Source organism: Schistocerca gregaria, chromosome 1 (genome assembly GCF_023897955.1).
Source record: "Schistocerca gregaria isolate iqSchGreg1 chromosome 1, iqSchGreg1.2, whole genome shotgun sequence".
Classification (NCBI taxonomy): Eukaryota; Metazoa; Arthropoda; class Insecta; order Orthoptera; family Acrididae; genus Schistocerca; species Schistocerca gregaria.
The window spans coordinates 677,095,694-677,117,341 of NC_064920.1; the positions used below are offsets into that span (position 1 = coordinate 677,095,694).

The 21,648-nt window shown below is 39.4% G+C and overlaps 1 protein-coding gene across 1 annotated transcript in view; it reads left to right on the forward strand.

Annotated features, from left to right (window-relative positions):
* The window catches only part of LOC126301915 (uncharacterized), a 51,315-nt gene that overhangs the window by 13,062 nt on the left and 16,605 nt on the right, over positions 1-21,648 (forward strand). Inside the window, exon 2 of the mRNA XM_049991720.1 lies at positions 12,923-13,076. Coding sequence (XP_049847677.1) covers positions 12,923-13,076 — 154 coding nt within the window. The remainder of the gene's footprint in view (positions 1-12,922; positions 13,077-21,648) is intronic.

The window sequence follows — 21,648 nt, forward strand, 5'->3', positions numbered from 1 at the left end:
TCTGGACATTTAAAAGTAAACGGGAAATACATCTATTAAAGCTGAACGCCCTATTGGACACAGCCAGGGAAGCACACAAAGAAATGTGAGCCCTTCTTTGTCAGTATTTAAATGTAGTACAACAATACTGTATCCTTAAAAGTGTAATTTGGTCTAAGTAACTAAGCCAGTGAAAGTGAAATAAAAGTTGTGGTAAACTCATCTGTGGAGCAGGCTGATACCTAAGTTTCCCCATATTTAATGCATGTCACAACACATTTTATTATAGTAACACTAACTATGCAAGCTAAATTCAGGAAACGTATATATTACATAATGGGCAAGCCTAAAAGTATTTTGGTGAGTATTACAAACATGTCGTACATAAACTGTAAAAATTGTGTAGGGGTGAGCTATGTAACTTTTACCCTAGACTGTTTAAACACAGGAAGATATTGACACAATGACTCTTCAAGAAAAAGCATCTGGTCAGTTTTGTCTAAATGTTCAACTGTGTGTGGTCACTCAAACTATCCCGCAGTTATGGCATGGTGTTCTTCATGCCAATTATATGTCGTCTTGCAAATTTAATAATTTGCCTGATGGTTGTTGAAATAACCACATACAAAAACCATTAAATTGGGGTTTGATAATTAAAATATAATATGGAGGAAAAATGACAAGGGCAAGGAAATGAAATGTATTCAGATGTAAGGTAATAGTTTCCATGGTACTAAAGGGAGCTGTAAAGGGTTTTGAGGAAGACAGATGGAAATGCATCAAGCAAATAACTGCAGACATTGGGTGCAGGTGCTACTCAGAGGGGTTAGTGCAGAAGAGCTAAGTTCAGACAAGTTAGAAATCAGAAGACAAAAGGAAAGACAAGAAAGTAGCTGACTTCATTAATTGGTATAGTGCAGTGGCCCACTTGCAACCCATGAATGAAATTATATAATGTAGTGGCAATTATTAATTTGCCTGGGATTCATGGATTTTCAATGCTTAAAACAAAATTTCAATAGTCTGTACCAATGTTCCACGGCAGTGTCTGATTAATACTTTATTGTACTGAGAAACACTGTTTCCATTAAATTTCATCAGAATAGTGGGATAGTTTGAGATTCCAAATCACCAAAATTATTCATAGGAAACCTTGCTGTAGTGAGTGATTCTTTAAACTGGGTACTGAAAAAGTACAATTAGGTCAGAAGGTGGAAGAATGCTTTAACAATTTTTTTAAAAATTCAGTGAAAGATACAGAGCACACCACATTACAGCTCAAAAACAAAAATTCTGCAGTGTGGGATGACATACCTACTATAGTGAAATCAGCTGCTAGGTTAATAGCTCACCCCCCTTTCCTCAATCAGTAAATCACTCAAAGGCTACTTTGCAGATGCCCTGAAGCATGCAGAAGTAAAACCTTTGTTCAAAAAAGGTTCAAGAGATATATGGGAACTACTGCCCAACCTGTTATCCCAATTTTCTCAAATATTTGAAAATGTGGTAGTAAGGCAAATCAAATTTTTAGAAAAATCAAGCATACTGTCAATACAGCTTCCATTTAGGCAAAAACAATAGATGCCATAAATGAGTTCGTGAAAAAAATTTCTTCTGCCCTAAACAAGTCTAAGAAAGTTGCAGGATTGTTCTGTGACTGCACAAAAGCATTTGATTGTGTAAACTATCAACTACTCGTGTATAAAATGGAAAAATACAGGATTGGCAGTCATGTTTTAGTGGTTCAGGTCATACCTCACAAAGAGAAAACAGTAGTTACATCATCAAGCAAGGGAAATTTCTTCTCTGAATGGATCATTTCACAAGGCTAAATACTGGGTCCAATTTTATTCTTACTTTACATAAATGACTTGCCCCTAAACATAAATTCACACTGTTTCATTCGCCAATAGTGTCTGCCCTCATCGAAAGCAATCGCTCACAACAAATTCCATCAACTGTCACAAATCTACTAGACAGTTTAGAAAAATTGGTTCCAATTAAATGGGTTAAAACTAAATATTGGAAAAATACATTCACTACATTTTAAAACTAAAAACTCAGATAAATGAAATTCGTATTACCTGCACAAACCAGGAACTGAAAGAATAAATTGTGTTAAATTTTTAGGAATACATTTCAATCAAAATTTATCTAGGTCTTCACATATAAAATACTTACCAAATAAGTTCTGACCTTTGCTATGAAGATTTTGTCATATTCAGCTAGCATGGAGATAAGAGAAGTAGTTTATCACAGCTATTTTGAAGTTGTTAGAAGGTATGGCATCAGTGACACTGTCATAAGGACGGGTGGCAAGGTACTTTGTGCCCCCCCCCCCCCCACCCATAGCTAAAATTAGGGGCCTCAGTCCCCCCTCCCCCATTCAATATTCAAACATGCATTTCTCACTGCTACCCCTCCCCCCCCCCCCCTCCTCATCCTTCACTGGGAAATTTGTTAAAACTTACACATTTTTTCATAATAGTATGTAATGATTATGTAGGAAAAAGTACAGATTTTATGAGCTATTGTGTATCCCTTTCTGCTACTCTGCCAACCTCTGCATATGATGAACTGTCGTGACAGGGTTTGCCCCTGCATCTATACTATTCGCACACTTTTACTGTACAGAGGTATGTGAGGAACGGAAGCTCACCATGAGCTCCCAGCACTTTTGCTGCTAGGAGGAACTCTGCTTCCTCCCACAGCAGCCTGCTGGCAGCTTGTAAAAGATACTAATGAGCAACAGTGACACCGAATTTGATGGCGATCGCTAGAAGGACCAGGTGACGTTAAAGACTCATCATTCAATTTTGTTAATTCTATTGACAATCACTATGTACAACACCACACAAATCAGCACCGGCTCCAGGGATTTTGCCACCCCACGCGAACATGTCAAGTGCCCCCCCCCCTTTTTTTTTTACATAGTCAACTTTTCCATAATATTTCTTACATGTTGCCTTTTCACATATCACTCATTCATCTATTTGTTGTGAATGTCTTTAAGATCAAAGTAGCAGTCAGTGATGCATTTACAGTGCAATACATTTTAAGCCATTTTTGTTGGCGGAAATGTTTCTTTCGTAAATCGGAGCGCACTGTTTCGGTACCATAGACAATTTTTAATAAGACCCTTGATTTTATGAATAATTTATATTTCCAATTCTCACATTCCTTCATTTATGGAAGATGGATTTGCCGTCCCCAAAAATATGCTGCCCTGGGTGATGGTATGCTTTGCCCCTACCCCCTCCCTAAAACCAGCCCTGACAATCAACACTATTGTTACATAGCTACTTCTTGTTAGGCACACAGTACTGTTATGCAGGCCGCAGCTAATGTTGGCAGTGAGCTTAAATATTCCAGAGCTGGGCATCGCCAGTGGTCAGTTAGTCTTACTGTGACTTGGTTCAGTTGTTAATTTTCGTCCCTTACTGTCCAGTTTAAAATGGACAAGTTTATAATTAGGAAGAAATGTGACAATGTGGCAAGTGTTTGCGATGGTGAATCTAGACCCAGTGTTAGTGGTGCTGTGTGACAACAAAGACACAGTGACGGAACTGTGGCGGCGACAAAAGAACACTGTTCCTGGGGGGAAAAAACAAGGCTGTTATCAGCCCTCTGGGAAACAGCAATTTGCATGGATCAATTACAATAAGGTAAAATTTATTTTTTGCAAAATTTGCAGACAAATGATTGAAGAAAATCGTTTTCACTTTTCTCACAAAATGGAAAACTTTCATAGAACCAGTTTTTCGAATTGGAAGAAAGAAATAGAAAAGTTGAAAGCACATGAAGCACTGGGCTGCCACAGAGAAGCTGTATTGAAATTCAAATACCTAAAATCGAATGTTGATATATTTAGCAAGATTTCCAAAGAAAAACTGGCACAAATGAAAGAAAACTGACCTTGTTTACTAAAATCATATCTTTCCTCCATTATTTAGTAGTGCAGGGGCTTGCAATACGTGGGCATACTGATGAAACAAGTAACTTTGACAATTTATTACGCCTTCAATGGGAAGATAACCAGCTACTTTTAATATGGCTACAGTGCGAAACTTAGACATCCCCTGATGGGCAAAGCAAAATTTTGGCCATTTTAAGTCACACTTCTTCGAAAATTATTGGACGATATCCAGAGTGCAGAGAATTTTGCAATAATAGCAGACCAAACACATAGCCACCAAAGGGCACTTATTGTATCTGTAGATTTATTGATGCTTCGCTAGAGATAGATTTGTTTTGCAATTCTCAATACAAAGTACAACAGCTAAGGCTCTGTTTGATATTATTATTGACATTTTAAGACTATTTGATTTGCCTACTTCTAATTGTAGGGGCCAGTGCTTTGATGGTTCAGCTAACATGGCTGGATTATATAATGGTGTCCAGGCAAAGCTTTTGAAAATGAAGAAGAGAGCTATATTTGTGTACTGCCTTGTACACTGTTTAAATCTAACACTACAAGACACTGTGAAAGCAGTTCCAGAATGTCAGAATGCATTGAATGTTATGAAGGACTTAATACATTTTGTGATATTCACCTAAAAATTAAATCTTTTTGCTCACCTGATGGCAGATGCCTCTACAAATTTGAAACCACTCTATCCTACAAGGTGGGCCATAAGATACTTGGCAATGTCTTCAGTTTTGTCCAACTATACAGAAGTTACGGAATTTTCTCTAAATGTTTAAAGAAATGACAATTCAGACACTGGGTCCAAAGCAAACAGCTTTTTAATTGATATGCAGACACGATTTCTTTTTCATGATATCACTTTTGGTAAAACTGTTTGGTCACATTGATACTGTAAACATAGCACTATAGAGGAAATCCCTACACTTAGAGGAGGCCAATAAGATGATTTCCACTCTCGTAACTTCTATTAGCCTAAATTAATGAGAAACAATTTTGAATCATTAGGGGGTGAAGTAGCTTCAAAATGTCAAGATAAAGATGTTGATTCCCCAAAATTGCCCCATAGAAGAAAATTCCCTAAGAAATAAGATGACCCCATCAATTCACCTTAGAAACCTTCTCTGAAGTATCTGACAAATATAGATTGTATTATGAAAAAATGTATGCATCCATCAGCTTCTTGGAATCAAGGTTCAAAACTGTCATGTTTGTAAATAAAATTGAACAGTTTCTACTTGGTAATAACATTCATTAGATATTTTATCTTCCTACAAATCTGATATAGACAAAGAACACTTGCTTCTCCACCGAAGCACGTTTCATGAGATTATCTGAATTAGTAATTTTGCGAATATTAGTTCGTTGGATGACATAGTTAAATTCATACGTTTAGTGCTGAAGATTCAGGTAATGTCCTGCACTGCTGAGGAATAGTTTTCTTGTCTGCGGAGGGTGAAAACTTACCTTCAGTCTGAGGCAGAATCATCTTAATGCCATCGCCATTCTCAATGCCCATAGAGATGAATCGATGAAACTCTACCTTGATGCCATATGAGTTCATATGCAGTAATGATCTGAGGAGCACATTTGCCATCAAAAATTAAGGTATGTTTCTTCAACTTTATGTATATAGTTTTCACCACTACTGACTTATACTCAGGCTGAAATGACATTGTGATTGACGTTTCAGTGAGTTGAGGGGCAGGGGCCAGTTTCCAGCCAATCGTAGTTTGCACAGATTTTCAGCTGTCTGCATTTTTCATTATCCTCAATCTTTTTTTGTTCCTTGAAAGTTATGCTGTGAGGGGAATTTCCCAAGGATATGTCCTAACTCAAAAGGGAAAGTATGTGTGCATAATATGTCTCTCCTTCAGCACTTGTGTTCCATATAATTCTCACTGCAAAGGGCATTTTAGATAGCTTAGAATTCAAAAATGTGATGTGGTAATCTTGTCTTGTAAGTAAACAAAGCAATTTTTTCAGTCAGACTTAATTTTTTGTTTTTCAAAGAAATACTTGGTTTTACTGGATTTTTAATTTTGCTGTGTATGGAATTGTATAGCGGTGTTTTAAGGGTTAATCAGTAGCTTATTCCCTACAAACCACTCTGAATTCTTTTCATTTGCGACTTCAGCATACAGCCTAAGAGCCTTTCTATTTCCACCTTCAATCAATACACTAGTGTCACTTGCAAATAGGACTGATTTGGAGTGTCAAACATGTATATAAGGAAACACAGTTATGTCAAACGTAGTACCTAATCAAATGATGCCCTCAACAAAAAAAAATATTTTGAAGTTGGCACCACTGCAATATCTTCTGGGGAAATAAAAGCAAATGCATTGTAATATTAAAACTACAAAAATAGTTAAATATTTGTTATCAAAGACCAAAAGAATCTTGTCACCCACTGTTAAGAAATTTAAAAATACTAAGTGCCCGCTGTTTGTACATCTATAAACTGATTATTTTTGTATACAGTAACACTACGTTATTCAGACAACAATTTTAAGCATCAATACAGCACTAGGAATAAGAGAAACTTCATGCTTCGTACTCACAGGTTAAAGTTACATGCACGAACTCCAGAATATGTTTTCAGTCCAGAGACTGGTTTGATGCAGCTCTATGCTACTGTACCCTGTGCAACCTTCATCTCTCAGTACCTAATGCAACCTACATCCTTCTGCATCTGCGTAGTGTATTCATCTCTCGGTCTCCCTCTAAGATTTTTACCCCCACACTGCCCTCCAGTACTAAATTGGTGATCCCTTGATGCCTCAGAATGTCCTACAAACTGGTCCCTTCTAGTAAAGTTGTGCCATAAACTACTCCTCATATCTGTTAAATACCTCCTCATTAGTTGTGTGATCTGCCCATCTAATCTTCTCCATACTTCTGTAGCAGCACATTTCAAGTGTCCCTTCTTGTCTAAACTACTCACTGTCCACATTTCACTTCCATACATGGCTACATTCCATGACAGGCTACATTCCATATCGTCTCTACTTTAACCATCAGTTATTTTGCTTCCCAAATAGCAAAACTCATCCACTACTTTAAGCATCTCATTTCCTACTCTAATACTCTCGGCATCACCTCACTAAATTCGACTACATTCCATTATCCTCATTTTGCTTTTCTTGATGTTCATGTTATACCCTCCTTTCAAAACACTGTCCATTCTGTTCAGCTGCTTTTCCAGTTCCTTTACTGTCTGACAGAATTACAATGTCACTGGCGAACCTGTTTTTATTTCTTCTCCATGGATTTTAATACATACTCCAAATTTTTTTGTTTCCTTTACTGCTAGCTCAATATACAGGTTGAATAACATCAGGGAGAGTCTACAACACTGTCTCACTCCCTTCCCGACCACTGCTTCTATTTCATGTCCCTCAACTCTTATAACTGCCATCTGATTTCCATACAAATTGTAAATAGCCTTTTGCTCCCTGTATTTTACCCCTGCCACCTTCAGAATTTGAAAGAGAGTATTGCAGTCAACATTGTCAAAAGCCTTCTCTAAGTGTACAAATGTCAGGAACGTAGGTTTGCCTTTCCTTATCCTATTTTGTAAGGTAAGTTGTAGGATCAGTATTGCCTCGTGTGTTCCAACCTTTCTACGGAATCCAAACTGATCTTCCCTGAGGTCGGCTTCTGCCAGTTTTCCATTTGTGTGTAAAGAATTCGTGTTACTATTTTGCAGCTGTGACTTACTACACTGATATTCAGTAATTTTCACATCTGTCAACACCTGCTTTCTTTGGGATTGGAATTATTATATTCTTCTTGAAGTCTGAGGGTATTTCCCCTGTCTCATATCTTGCTCACGAGATGATAGTTTTGTCAGGGCTGGCTCTTCCAAGGCTATCAGTTCTCATGGAATGTTGTCCACTGTCAGCCTTGTTTTGACTTAGGTCGTTCAGTGTTCTATCAAACTCTTCATGCAGTATCATATCTCCCATTTCATCTTCATCCTCTTCCATGTCCATAATATTGTCCTCAAGAACATTGCACTTGTATAGACCCTCCATGTACTCCTTCCACTTTTCTGCTTTCCCTTCTTTGCTTAGAACTGGGTTTCCATGTGAGCTCCTGATAGTCATGCAAGTGGTTCTCTTTTTTTTCCTGTAGGCAATATCTCTTATTCCTAGTGAAATAAGCCTCTACATCCTTACATTTATCTTCTAGCCATCACTGCTTAGCCATTTTTGCACTTCCTGTCGGTCTCATTTTTGAGACGTTTGTACTCCTTTTTGCCTGCTTCATTTACTGCATTTTTATTTCTCCTTTCATCAATTAAATTCAATATTTCTTCTGTTACCCAAGGATTTCTACCATCCCTCGTCTTTCTACCTACTTGATCCTCTGCTGCCTTCACTACTTCATCCCTCAAAGCTACCCATTCTTCTTCTACTGTATTTCTTTCCCCCATTCCTGTCAATTGTTGCCTTATGCTCTCCCTGAAACTCTTTACAACCTCTGGTTCTTTTAGTTTATCCACCTCCCCTCTCCTTAAATTCCCACCTTTCTGCAATTTCTTCAGTTTTAATCTACAGTTCATAACCAATAGACTGTGGGTCAGCCCACATCGGCCCCTGGAAATGTTTTAAAATTTAAAACCTGGTTCCTAAATCTCTCTTACCATTATATAATCTGAAACCTGTCAGTATCACCAGGCTTCTTCCATGTATACAACCTTCTTTCATGATTCTTGAACAAAGTGTTAGCTATGATTAAGTTACGCTCATTGCAAAATTCTAAAAGGCTGCTTCCTCTTTCATTCCTTACCCCCAATTCCATATTCACCTATGTTTCCTTCTCTTCCTTTTCCTACTATCGTATTCCAGTCACCCATGACTATTAAGTTTTTGTCTCCCTTCACTATCTGAATAATTTCTTTCCTCCTCCTCATAAATTTCATCAATCTCTTACCCACTTACTGCGGAGCTAGTGAGGATATAAACTTGTACTACTGTGGTAGGCATGGGCTTTGTATCTATCTTGGCCACAATGTGTTCACTATGCTGTTTTTTCATTATTTTTTATTCATTATTAAACCTACTCCTGATTACCCCTATTTGATTTTGTATTAACAGCCCTGTATTGACTTGACCAGAAGTCTTGCTCCTTCTGCCACCAAACTTCACTATTTCCCACTATATCTAACTTTAACCTATCCATTTCCCTTTTTAAATTTTCTAACCTACTTGCCCAATTAAGGATCTGGCATTCCACTCTCTGATCCGTAGAATGCCAGTTTTTTTTCACCTGATTACGTCCTCCTTGGTAGTAATCACCTGGAGATATGAATGGGGGACTATTTCTACCTCCGGAATACTTCACCCAAGAGGATACCATCTTTGTTTAGCCATACAGTAAAACTGCATGCCCTTGGGAAAAGTTAGTTGTAATTTCCCCTTGCTTACCAGCACAGCAAGGCCGTTTTGGTTAGTGTTAAAAGGCCAGATCAATCATCCAGACTGTTGCCCCTGCAACTACTGACGACTGCTGCCCCTCTTCAGGAACCACATGGTTGTCTGGCCTCTCAACAGATACCCCTACATTGTGGTTGCACCTGCGGTATGGCTGTCTGTGTCACTGAGGCACGCAAGCCTCACCACCATTGGCAAGGTCCATGGTTCTTGGGGGGAAGCTCCAGAATATATGGGCATGAAAATCAAAAACATGCTGGAAAAGAAACAAACAGCATGGAGCTAGGGCAACTGAAACCAAAGCTGCAAAAAGTTATTAGTGGAGAAATGTTATTACTACATAGAATTTATGATGTGGACGTCTGAGAAAGGAAACATCATCTGTATATTAAGCTTAGCAGTTGTGTGTCATATAAGAGACTGTAAAAATATGTTAACTGCATAAATGCTGTTACATTACTTTGTAATACTATAAAATAGTGTTGATATATCGTTTTTGTGATACTCTAAATACAAATTGTAATTTTGATGTAATGTAGAGTCCCCAGTACATCAGATCTGTGATTCAACTTTGTATGTTACCAGATTATAAAATTCTGGTTTCTCACACACTGACATAGTTAACCATACCCATGTTACATGCCACAGTTCTGACCCCTCTAGTGGCAGAGGCCTGTAAATGTTTAAGAAACTTTGTTTTCACATAAAATTCAGAGGCATTACCACTCAGCATGTCCTCGTACATACATCTGAATTGTAAACAACCAACCTATTCTTAATAGTATGCTGAGTAAACTGTGTATTTTTGAATAAGTTTAGGAGATTGTGCTGTTCTACAAAGTAGTAGACAGTTGGTACTGTTAACTGATTAATTTAAGATTGTTCATGAGAATTATCTTAGTGTTCATTTAATGGGGGTCAAGTAACTGAAAAATGTGATGGTGCTAAATACCACTAGAAAATGAAAGTTAAAATGTCATCAGTTGAGGTCCTGTTCAAGGTGTATCGCACACTGTCTTACGACAAATACTGTATTGTTAGTCACAATTCATGCTTTTAAAGTCTTCAAACACAGGTCAGTTGTTTTTCCTATGACTGTTAATAGGTGAATTATAAAATTAACATGTTACTGGAAATAATTCTGAAAGCTTATTTCTGTGTTGGGAAATGGCTTAATTTTTAGTATTCTATTAACACCTGTCTGGCAAGGAAGGGATTGCATGTGGAGACCATAACATTTTTGTCTACAAAATTGTTAGTAATTTATAGCAAAAAGCCAGATAATGAGTTTATTTGGAAGTGATACCAGGTGGTTTTGGTTAATCTGAAGGTGTTTGGTTGCACTGTTCTCTGCTCACTGCTCGCTGGTGATAGGGCTCCCTCCTGGGACTCCTTCATCCTGGCATATCTCAGGCTGGAGGCCTGCTAACACAGCTCAAGACAGATATTATAGGATGTGCTTGACACCACACACTGAGTTGTCCCAGAACAAAATACATTAATACAAACAGCAGAAGAGTTCATTGTGTCAATGCCACATAAAAATAAAGCAAAGTGTAAATATTGCTGAGTCTTCTGTGATAACTGTGGGAAAACTGACAGCTGTGACAAGTGTTAAGAACATCCCCATGATGCAACTTGGTGCAAACTACACTCCTGGAAATTGAAATAAGAACACCATGAATTCATTGTCCCAGGAAGGGGAAACTTTATTGACCCATTCCTGGGGTCAGATACATCACATGATCACACTGACAGAACCACAGGCACATACACAGGCAACAGAGCATGCACAATGTCGGCACTAGTACAGTGTATATCCACCTTTCGCAGCAATGCGGGCTGCTATTCTCCCATGGAGACGATCGTAGAGATGCTGGATGTAGTCCTGTGGAACGGCTTGCCATGCCATTTCCACCTGGCGCCTCAGTTGGACCAGCATTCGTGCTGGACGTGCAGACCGCGTGAGCCGCTTCATCCAGTCCCAAACATGCTCAATGGAGGACAGATCCGGAGATCTTGCTGGCCAGGGTAGTTGACTTACACCTTCTAGAGCAAGTTGGGTGGCACGGGATACATGAGGACGTGCATTGTCCTGTTGGAACAGCAAGTTCCCTTGCCGGTCTGGGAATGGTAGAATGATGGGTTCGATGACGGTTTGGATGTACCGTGCACTATTCAGTGTCCCCTCGACGATCACCAGAGGTGTACGGCCAGTGTAAGAGATCGCTCCCCACACCATGATGCCGGGTGTTGGCCCTGTGTGCCTCGGTCGTATGCAGTCCTGATTGTGGCACTCACCTGCATGGCGCCAAACACACATACGACCATCATTGGCACAAAGGCAGAAGCGACTCTCATTGCTGAAGACGACACGTCTCCATTCGTCCCTCCATTCTAGCCTGTCGCGACAGCACTGGAGGCGGGCTGCACGATGTTGGGGCGTGAGCGGAAGACGGCCTAACGGTGTGCGGGACCGTAGCCCAGCTTCATGGAGACGGTTGCGAATGGTCCTCGCCGATACCCCAGGAGCAACAGTGTCCCTAATTTGCTGGGAAGTGGCGGTGCAGTCCCCTAAGGCACTGCGTAAGATCCTACGGTATTGGCGTGCATCCGTGCGTCGCTGCAGTCCGGTCCCAGGTCGACAGGCACGTGCACCTTCCGCCGACCACTGGCGACAACATCGATGTACTGTGGAGACCTCACGCCACACGTGTTGAGCAATTCGGCAGTACGTCCACCCGGCCTCCCGTATGCCCAGTATACGCCCTTGCTCAGTCCGTCAACTGCACATACGGTTCACGTCCACGCTGTCGCGGCATGCTGCCAGTGTTAAAGCCTGCGATGGAGCTCCGTATGCCACGGCAAACTGGCTGACACTGACGGTGGCGGTGCACAAATGCTGCGCAGATAGCGCCATTCGACGGCCAACACCGCGGTTCCTGGTGTGTCCACTGTGCCGTGCGTGTGATCATTGCTTGTACAGCCCTCTCGCAGTGTCCGGAGCAAGTATGGTGGGTCTGACACACCGGTGTCAATGTGTTCTTTTTTCTATCTCCAGGAGTGTATTAGATCTTCAAAAGTTACAATACTTATGTTTGTTTGCACCTGATTGAGAATTTATAGACAAACTGAATTGCAGTTCATAAGATCTGTGCCAAAGAAATATCTTTATTTTCAAATTTGTACTTGGATAGGACTTGGTTTTAAGAGTAGACTGGAGACGATATAGACTGCAATATCAGAGCTGTACACCATTCCCTGTATCTGAGACGTTTTCCAGCAGTAAAATGAACTCTAGAATAAACAGAACAAGACACAAGGGGGCTGTTGTTTCATGATAATGCTCCCACATTCAGAATGTTATTTTCCTGGGAGTATTAGAAGTGTTTTTCAGACAATTTCATGTATTGCACACAAACAAATTACATAATGGAACCATTGGACCATTATTGTATTAAGAATTGGGTCAAAGCTGTATTCTAAACTTCGTTTGAAACACATTTTACAGCTATGAGGATTGTTCACAACAAATTTTTGCATAAACATTAGTCCCTGATTTAATGTATCTTTATAGGACACACCCACAGGCAGAACAGAAAGGAAGAAGAAACAGCATTGATGAATGTATAATCTGTCTGCAAGCAGTGGACGCAAACTCTACAACCTCCAGAAAACTAAGATGTGGTCACATTTTTCATTATAAATGCTTGGTCAGTTGGTTAAAGGAGGTAAGTCATAGTGTGGGGCATGTCTACAATTAAATTGATACATTGTGCCACTTATATGAACATCAAAATAATCGCAAAAGCAGTTTTTCTGTAATTAGATTTTAATTCTAATATGCTGTTTGTGATAGTGAACATATGTTGCTTAAAGTGGTTCATATAATCTTACGGTTGTTATTGGGGTTCCATACCTGACAGTAAAAATACAGAACCTTCAGAGGAACTCTGTGATGAAGACTTCCTTTTTCTCAGGGAAGGGTAAAAGTTCCAAGTTGAAATTTGTCACTAAGTCTGTCCTTCGGTGGTGTAAATAATTTGTTTCTAAGTCAATGTGATCATAATGTCACCAACTCAATCACCACAACATGTAGATGAAATATCCGTATACCTGTCAATCTTGGTAGTCTATGGATAAACTGTGTCTGGAAACGAAAGTCTCATTGAACCTTCATTGGTTCATGGGTTTTTCAGTCTGTGTTTTTGCAACTCCTTACATCATGTAAGTGAAAGCTACATTAAAACAAAGTTGGATTTCATGTCACTGTAGATCCCCAGTTCAGCAACCAGGATATTAGGTACACAAGTTGCTGAAGTGCCGTCCAATAGAAAGACATGCAACAGGCTATTGACCCATACAAAAATAAATGTAGCTAATTCAGTAAGATTTCTTCCTCATTCTTTTAGAAATTCTGCAACAGCAGACATCAGATTGAGCAAATGCTCCTTTAACTGAAAACGTGACTACTCAACAAAGATAGACAATATTTTCATCCTCTCAGGGGCTCAGCATTCGTTTGCTGAGTACAGGCTTTGTGACCCTGGGGTTCCTGAACTGGGGACTGGTAATTGCCGTGAGTCCTCACCATAAAATCTGGTTATACTTCAGCGAACACCATGTGGCACAGTGGTGGAATGGTGTGTGTTTGGGAGAATGGGTGTCTTGGCTTCACTGCCTGGACTGCAAGGAAGGTACACCCCTCTATAAAAAACCCTCAACCTCTGTGTGCTACATGCTGAGAATGTGAATGTCTGTTGAGTCTTTAGTGGGCAACCTCGGTGGCACCTGCCACCCCTCCAGTTGTATAAGGCTTGCTCAGGCACGTAGGGCTCTGCCTGGGGCAACAGTTGTTTCCCTAGCATCTCGTGATATTGCTATAGAACTGCCTCATAAAACTACTCCAGACGGGTCGAGTGTAAAGTCAGACAGCACCTACACCTACTTCTCAAAGAGCTTGGTTGGTTAGTCCTCCCAAAAAGAAATCTGAGTGATAGTAACAGGGTGTTAGTGTGCCATAACACTCACTGTAATAAAGTGAAATGGGGGAAGCTTTGAGAAGATATCCCCTTTCTATATTCACAAGTCGATGGAAGGTATTACTGGATATCTGAGAAGTGTCAAACAACTTCGTAAGGGAACACTTCCAGTTGAAACTGCTAATTCCAACCAAATATTGCCCTCACATTCTTTTCACTTTTTAACATTTTTGTTTTGTTTGGATTATCTAATGAACTAGGAATTTCTTTACTAGGTTGCAACACTCTTTCCACTGTTATCAGGAACATTATAACATACAAATACAATAAAGTAATAAACATGAGAAACATTCTATTCTTACCATGAAACTTTCATATACATCAGATTTAGATGAAGAAATCATAAAAGGACATAAAATAGCAAACCACAAATAAGAAAACAGCAAATCAGTCATAAATTACAGTTGAGTTTTCCTTGCTACTCACTTTCACTTTCTTGCTGGTGATGAAACACCAGCAGTCTCTAAGCTTGCAAAGTCTCAATGAAATGCAAGAAAGTACAACCTTAAATAATTCCCTCCCTGCCCCCCCCCCCCCCCCCCCCCTCCCCTTGGGTGGAACACCAGGCTAAGGATGGCAGCAAACCTTATTCACCTCGTAGATATGAGAACTGATGGGGACTCCTTTGTTTCAATGAAGCTACAGTTTTTTTTGAGGTGGAGGGCTCGTCCAAAGTGCGATTTGGGTCAGTCTTCATAAAACAGCATTCTCTACCCAGTCACAGACTTAACTCTCTTGTAACTAGTTGGGAGATGTTTGTTACCATCACGCCACATAAGAGCTTAAATTTGGTCCAAGGTATTATCTTCGACAGAGACCTTCTTTTGGAGTCGGATGACAAGCTGCATGCCAATTCATTTCGTGAAATGCGTCCATCAAGGTCCGAGGGATAATAAAGTTGCCACTGCTGCCATCATCTTGGCCTTTTAGGGTGGAATCTTACCTAAGAAGGTAAAGGTGATGGTCTACTGCTGCAATCTTAAGCCATATCCCTCGCCACCCCCCCCCCCCCCACCCCCCTCCAAACAGTGCTTTAGTACTGGAGGTTTGGCCTTATGTCTTCCCGCTGTACTTTCAAACATCAAATGTTGAGATTGTGGATGTCCATCACATCCCAATAATCCATGTGCCCCACATCCCATCTATGTCAATTGCAGTGAGCATCATTCATCTCATACACCAGACTGCAGAATTTTACAAGAGGAAAATCGTGGAATAACACCTTGGACTGACCAACCTATACTGAGGCTAAGAGAAAATGAGTGCCTGTATCCTGTGGCTATGACCACCTCATACACCGCTGCTACATTGCACGAATTCGTCAGCTCTCGGAACCTGAAGGCTACACCTGCCAACTTGATGGTGCCCTCCCTCCTCCATTGCTCCTGCACCACCTACCTCAGCGCACCCCCCCCCCCCCCCCCCCCATGCGTCCAGGGGTTAAAATAGGCCCTAGGTATTCCTGCCTGTCGTACAAGGCGACTAAAAGAAATTTCACATCTTTTAGCCTTTATGTGATGGTCACCTGTAGGGTTTGACCTCCATTCCAAATTTTCCCGAAGAGTGAGCCAATTCGGGAAAGGAGCCTTACAAGGTGCATAGTGTCCATCATGCATTGAGGTCTTTCGCCCACTTTCTCATCACATTGCAGTCCTGCCCATTCTCCATCTCTTCGATCAGTACACCTTCCTACATGAGTTTTCTTTCATGAACTATGCAGTGTAGATTTCTGCATCGATGACCGTAGACTTCTTTGCACCAGATATCCAGCATGGTAGCCAGAACGTTGTGGGGCTGCCATGTACCCTGTTGGTTGTAGCCCCCTGACCACACACATTGTTCTGCTGATGCCTGCACCGTTAATTCCCCGTGTTTGCCATCCCCATAAGGCATCAGGATTCCTTGCAATGGCCATCCTGCCAGGTGGCCTTTGCTGCGGCTGGGTGACACCCGTGGGGAGGGCCCCCCTGGTCGGATTGGACATCAGTGCAGATGACACGAAATGGAAGTGTAGTCCAGCATCTCTTCCTGGTGGTAAAACACCAGCAGTCTCTAAGCGATCACAAGATCAATTCAATACACAGAAGTACAACCCCAAATCATTCCCCTCTCTGGCCAAACCATAGGAGGAACGTCAGGCAAAGGTTGGCAGCAGATCTTATTCACTCTGGTGCCTTGTACGTTAGAGCTGATGGGTCATCTTTCATGATGATGAAGCCTCATTTTTTTTGTTTTTGTTCAGCATTTAGAGGACAAATTCGAGGAGGTGGAGGGCTTGTCAAAAATGGAGATCTGGGTCAGTCTTGATCAAAACAGCATGGCGCCAATAGGAAAGTGTAGTGGCGATTCTCTCTCATTAAAAAGGCAAAAAATGAATAGTTCTTCATGTAGAGAATGTAAAAAGCGTGTAAAGGGTATTCTGTGTATCAAATGCAACTTCTGGTTACACGAAAAGTGCACGAAAGTAAATTTAAAGTTTGTCAGTGACTTTCCGTGAACATGTCATGGTTGTTCACATGACGAAATGGCCGATCTTGTAAGTGCAGTTGATACAAAAAACGAAATTATAAAGTTACTACGAAGTGACATTGAGGCATTAAAAACCGAACTTTTGACCATCAAGAAAGGAAAAGATACATTAATACAAAAAAGTCCTGTGTGTGTAAAAGTCATCAAATGGAAAAGCAAAAAGATCGTGAAAATACGAATGACCGATCATACTTTAAAAACAACATTTAAAGTGTTCCCGTTGATGTCTAGGTAAACTCAGTAAGCCAAAAACCGGAAGATAAATATAAATGGTAGGTGGTGACATACAGCAAAAGGAAATGAAAGGCGACAGATACACAACAAAAAGAAAATGACTTTTCAATAATTGGCAATTCGCTGCTGAAGAATATTGCTGTCCCCAATTGCAAGAGTGACGTACGACCTGGTATTAGAATGCATCAACTCGGTAAACATTTTAAAAATATGGTAAATGCAGGACAAGATACTACAGAACCAGATTCTGAAACCAGACATAACTATAATGGGGTGTTCATACATATTGAAACGAGTTCGTTAAGGAGCAGCAGTGAGGAAGAAATGGCAAGCGAAACAAGAAACGTGATCCGTTCTGCAAGAAATATGTATGCAGGATCTCGTCTGATACTTAGCGGAATCATAAACAGAAGTTCGGTGAGTGAAAAATATATCGACAAAATAAACTGTGCTCTTAAAGAGCAATGTGATCGTCTTGAGGCAATTATTATAGACACAAATTCCTATGTGAAAACTCACTAGCGAAGGATGGCTTGCATTTAAATAGACTGGGGTCTGTAACATTCAGCGGAATGTTTGCAGATGTCTGCAAAATCATTAGATGCAAGGGAAACTAATATGGCCTGAAGGGGGTGAAAAATCACACTCCAGCTGGAAAAGAAAAATATAAGTACCATACAAAAAAAGATGATACTAAAGAATTTGTCCCAGAATACAGCTCACAACATGTAAACCAACAAAAGAAAAATTACATAAAAGTACATCATCAAAATATTCAATACTTTGATAACAAAAAATTAGAAGCAGAAGTACTCCTGAGTGGAGTAAGACCAGACGTACTATGCATAAGTGATGGACTAACTGAAAGTAAAATACATAATGTGGCAATAAAGGACTACAGACTAGCTAGTTACTCCTGCAGATCTAAATATAAGGGTGGTGGCATATATATATATTTATATTTATATTTATATTTATATTTATATTTATATTTATATTTATATTTATATTTATATTTATATTTATATTTATATTTATATTTATATTTATATTTATATTTATATTTATATTTATATTTATATTTATATTTATATTTATATTTATATTTATATTTATATTTATATTTATATTTATATTTATATTTATATTTATATTTATATTTATATTTATATTTATATTTATATTTATATTTATATTTATATTTATATTTATATTTATATTTATATTTTGTGTGTGTGTTAAAACAGGTACTCTATCGAAGAATGTAAACAGTGAAGCTGCTACATTTCCCATAGTTAGAGAAAAGACTTTGAAGTTACTGGTATAGTGGCAGAGGATTTTAGTGTTTTGTGTGTACAGGTCATCATGTGGCAATATTAGCATCTTTCTAAAAAAAAATTGCTAGCTTATTGAGAATGAACATGAAGAAAAACCTTATGTCGAGACTTCAACATTGACATGGGAAAAGACACAAAAATAAGACATGATTTTGAAGAATTGTTACTACAGCATAACATGAGTGACAATAACTGCACCAACAAGAGTGACTTCACAAAGTGAGACAATTATTGACAACATAATAACTAATGTGTAACTAAGTCACATGTAGTTCAGACAAATATCTGATCATCATGCACAACTAATCAGCTTTTGCAGAAGTAATGACTCGGTATCAGAACCAAAACAAACAACCAAAGAAATTAGGACCATCAATGAACAAAATATCAACATCTTTTGAACAATGTTAAGTAAGGAAACCTGGAGTGAAACCCCACAGGCCCAGTGTAAATGGAAAAATATGATGCATTCACTTCAACAATTAAGTACCATTTTAATGTAGCATTTCCCAAAGTAAAGAGACAAGAAAGGCATCAAGATCAAACACAGTGGGTTACCAGTGAAATACTAGAACAGCGAAGGAAGCTTCAGGACGTGAGGCGGATGGGTGAAGCTGAAAACTATAAAATTTTAAAGTGTAGAAAAACAATAAGAGACGCAATAGCAAGAGCAATTGACACCACTATAGCGAACTCAAAAAAAAACAAGGCAAAGGCAACTTGGAATGCATTCCATGCTGAAAGAAAGGAAAAAGATTGGTCAAACAAAGAAGGTATAAGGTCAATTAAAATAAACACAGTGGTCACAGATGGTATGGAAATAGCAAACATACTGAATAATAACTATATCAGTGTAGCAGAAAACCTAAAATTGGAAAGAAATAGTCAAAAACAGAAGGGTATTAAGGTACCAAAAAGATCATGCAGTACTGTGTTCTTAAGACTAAATCATGTAATAAAGCTGGTATGTGAGAACACCACTGAAGAACATAGCAAACTGTTCTTTCAGAGATGCAATTTTTCCAGAAAAACTGAAGATAACGAAGGTAGTGCCAGTGTAAAAGAAAGGGTGTAGGGATGATCCCAACAACTACAGACCAGTTTCACTGATACCAGGTTTCCCAAAAATCCTAGAAATGCTTATGTATACCAGATTAGTTAAATATTTGGACAAACATAACATTCTCATGCCCTCACAACATGGTTTCAAAAAGGGTAAATCTACAGAATCGGCAATTGTCAGTCTAACAGAATACGTTTTAAAGTCCTTGGATGAGAATAAGGTTCTCTCTGCAATGTTTCTGGATCTTTCAAAGGCATTTGACACCATTGGCCATGAAATTCTGATACAAAAATTAAGCAACTATGGCATTCGGGGGCAACCAGGTGAATGGATAAAATCATACTTGTGCAACCGCAAGCAGTATGTATCATTAGGAAACTTGTACCAATCAGAAACCAAATCCATCAAATATGGAGTGCCGCAGGGTTTGGTAATGGGGGCATTGTTGTTTAATGTATTTGTTAATGATATAGGTGTTGAAGATGAAGAAAAGAAAATATTGTATGCTTATGACATGACAATACTAAATAGTAACCAAAATATAGAACAGCTTGAGAGAAGAGCATACATGTCTGCAAATGTCACAGCTCAATGGCTGTTGGAAAATGAACTGGTTATAAATCTAAAGAAGACTATGTATACATTGTTTAAAAACAAGGAAAAGGCTGTAGACATAGATTTAGATGTTGATAGAACAAGGCTGGAAGTAGTAGAATCTGCTAGATACTTAGGTATTCTTGTGGATAATGGACTGAAATGGAAAAAACATATTAATAATGTCTGTAAGAAACTGAGCTGTCACATTCTTAATGATGCAGCTATCAGAGTATTCAGACAAGAACCTTCTGTGTACAGTGTATCGTGGACTTTTCGAACCATACTTACAGTATGGAGTGACTGGGGGAAACTCAAACAAACAAGAGACAAAACGAGTGTTGACATTACAAAAAAAAAGCAATTAGGACCATTTTAAGAAGAAAGACCCCTGAAACGTGCAGAAACTGTTTCAAGAATTTAAATATCTTAACTTTTTCATCGTTGTATGTATACAAAACAATGTATATCACAAAAGGTAGTGAGGACTGGATTACAAATGCTAGTGTACACACCCACAATACAAGAAAGATGAAGTACGGAGCATACCCCATCGACTGGCAATGCTAGAAAAAGGACCCCAGTACTTTGGTATCAGACTACTAAGAAGTCTGCCCTAAACCCTGAAAGATAGTGTACTTCACAATGACTTTCCAAAGAAACTTAGTCTATCTCATTGAAAAAGTTGTACAGTGTTGCAGAATACTTATATTAAATTTGTATACATTGTTTCTCATTATCAGTAATGTAAAAATGTAAGCTAAAGGTGTAGAAAAATAAGTGATAAAAAATGTTAACACTTTGACATGTCCTATATTACACGTACATTTACTGTACACAATGTAATCTTACAGAATCAAATAACATTCAATTCAATCATCTGCCCAGTCATGGGAGTTAAAAGCTAGGGATGTTTCTGTAACCATCATGCCCCATAAAAGCTTAAATACGGTCCAGGGTATCATACTTCAGACTTTCTTTTGCAGTCCGATGATCTGTGCCCCAGTTTAGAGCGGCGAGGTGCACATTTCATCTGGCATGTCCACTGGAGTCCAAAGGATAATCAGGTTGCCACCGGTGCCTTTATCTTTGCCTTTGAGGGTGATACATTGCATGAGAAGGTCAAGGTGATGGTCTACAGTGTGATGTAAAGCCCTATGTCTCTCCCCCCAATGTGGTGCTTTAAGTGCTGGAAGTTCGGCCGTGTCTTCCCACTGTACTTCCAGTGTCACATGCTGAGATTGTGGACACCCATCACATCCCTATACACCATGTGCCCCACCTCCCATCTTTGAATGCCTACATCCTGTGCACATGACATCTTAAGCTGCTGCTACAACAGTTCTGGAACCATCAGCTCCACCAACCCCGGTCACCTCTCAAGAGCCGGAAGACTACACCTGCCCCTTGATGGTGGGAGGGGGGGGGGGTGATTTCCCCTCCTTGTTGCTCCTGCACCACCTACTTCGGGAGCAACACCCCCGATCCATCAGGGATGACCATC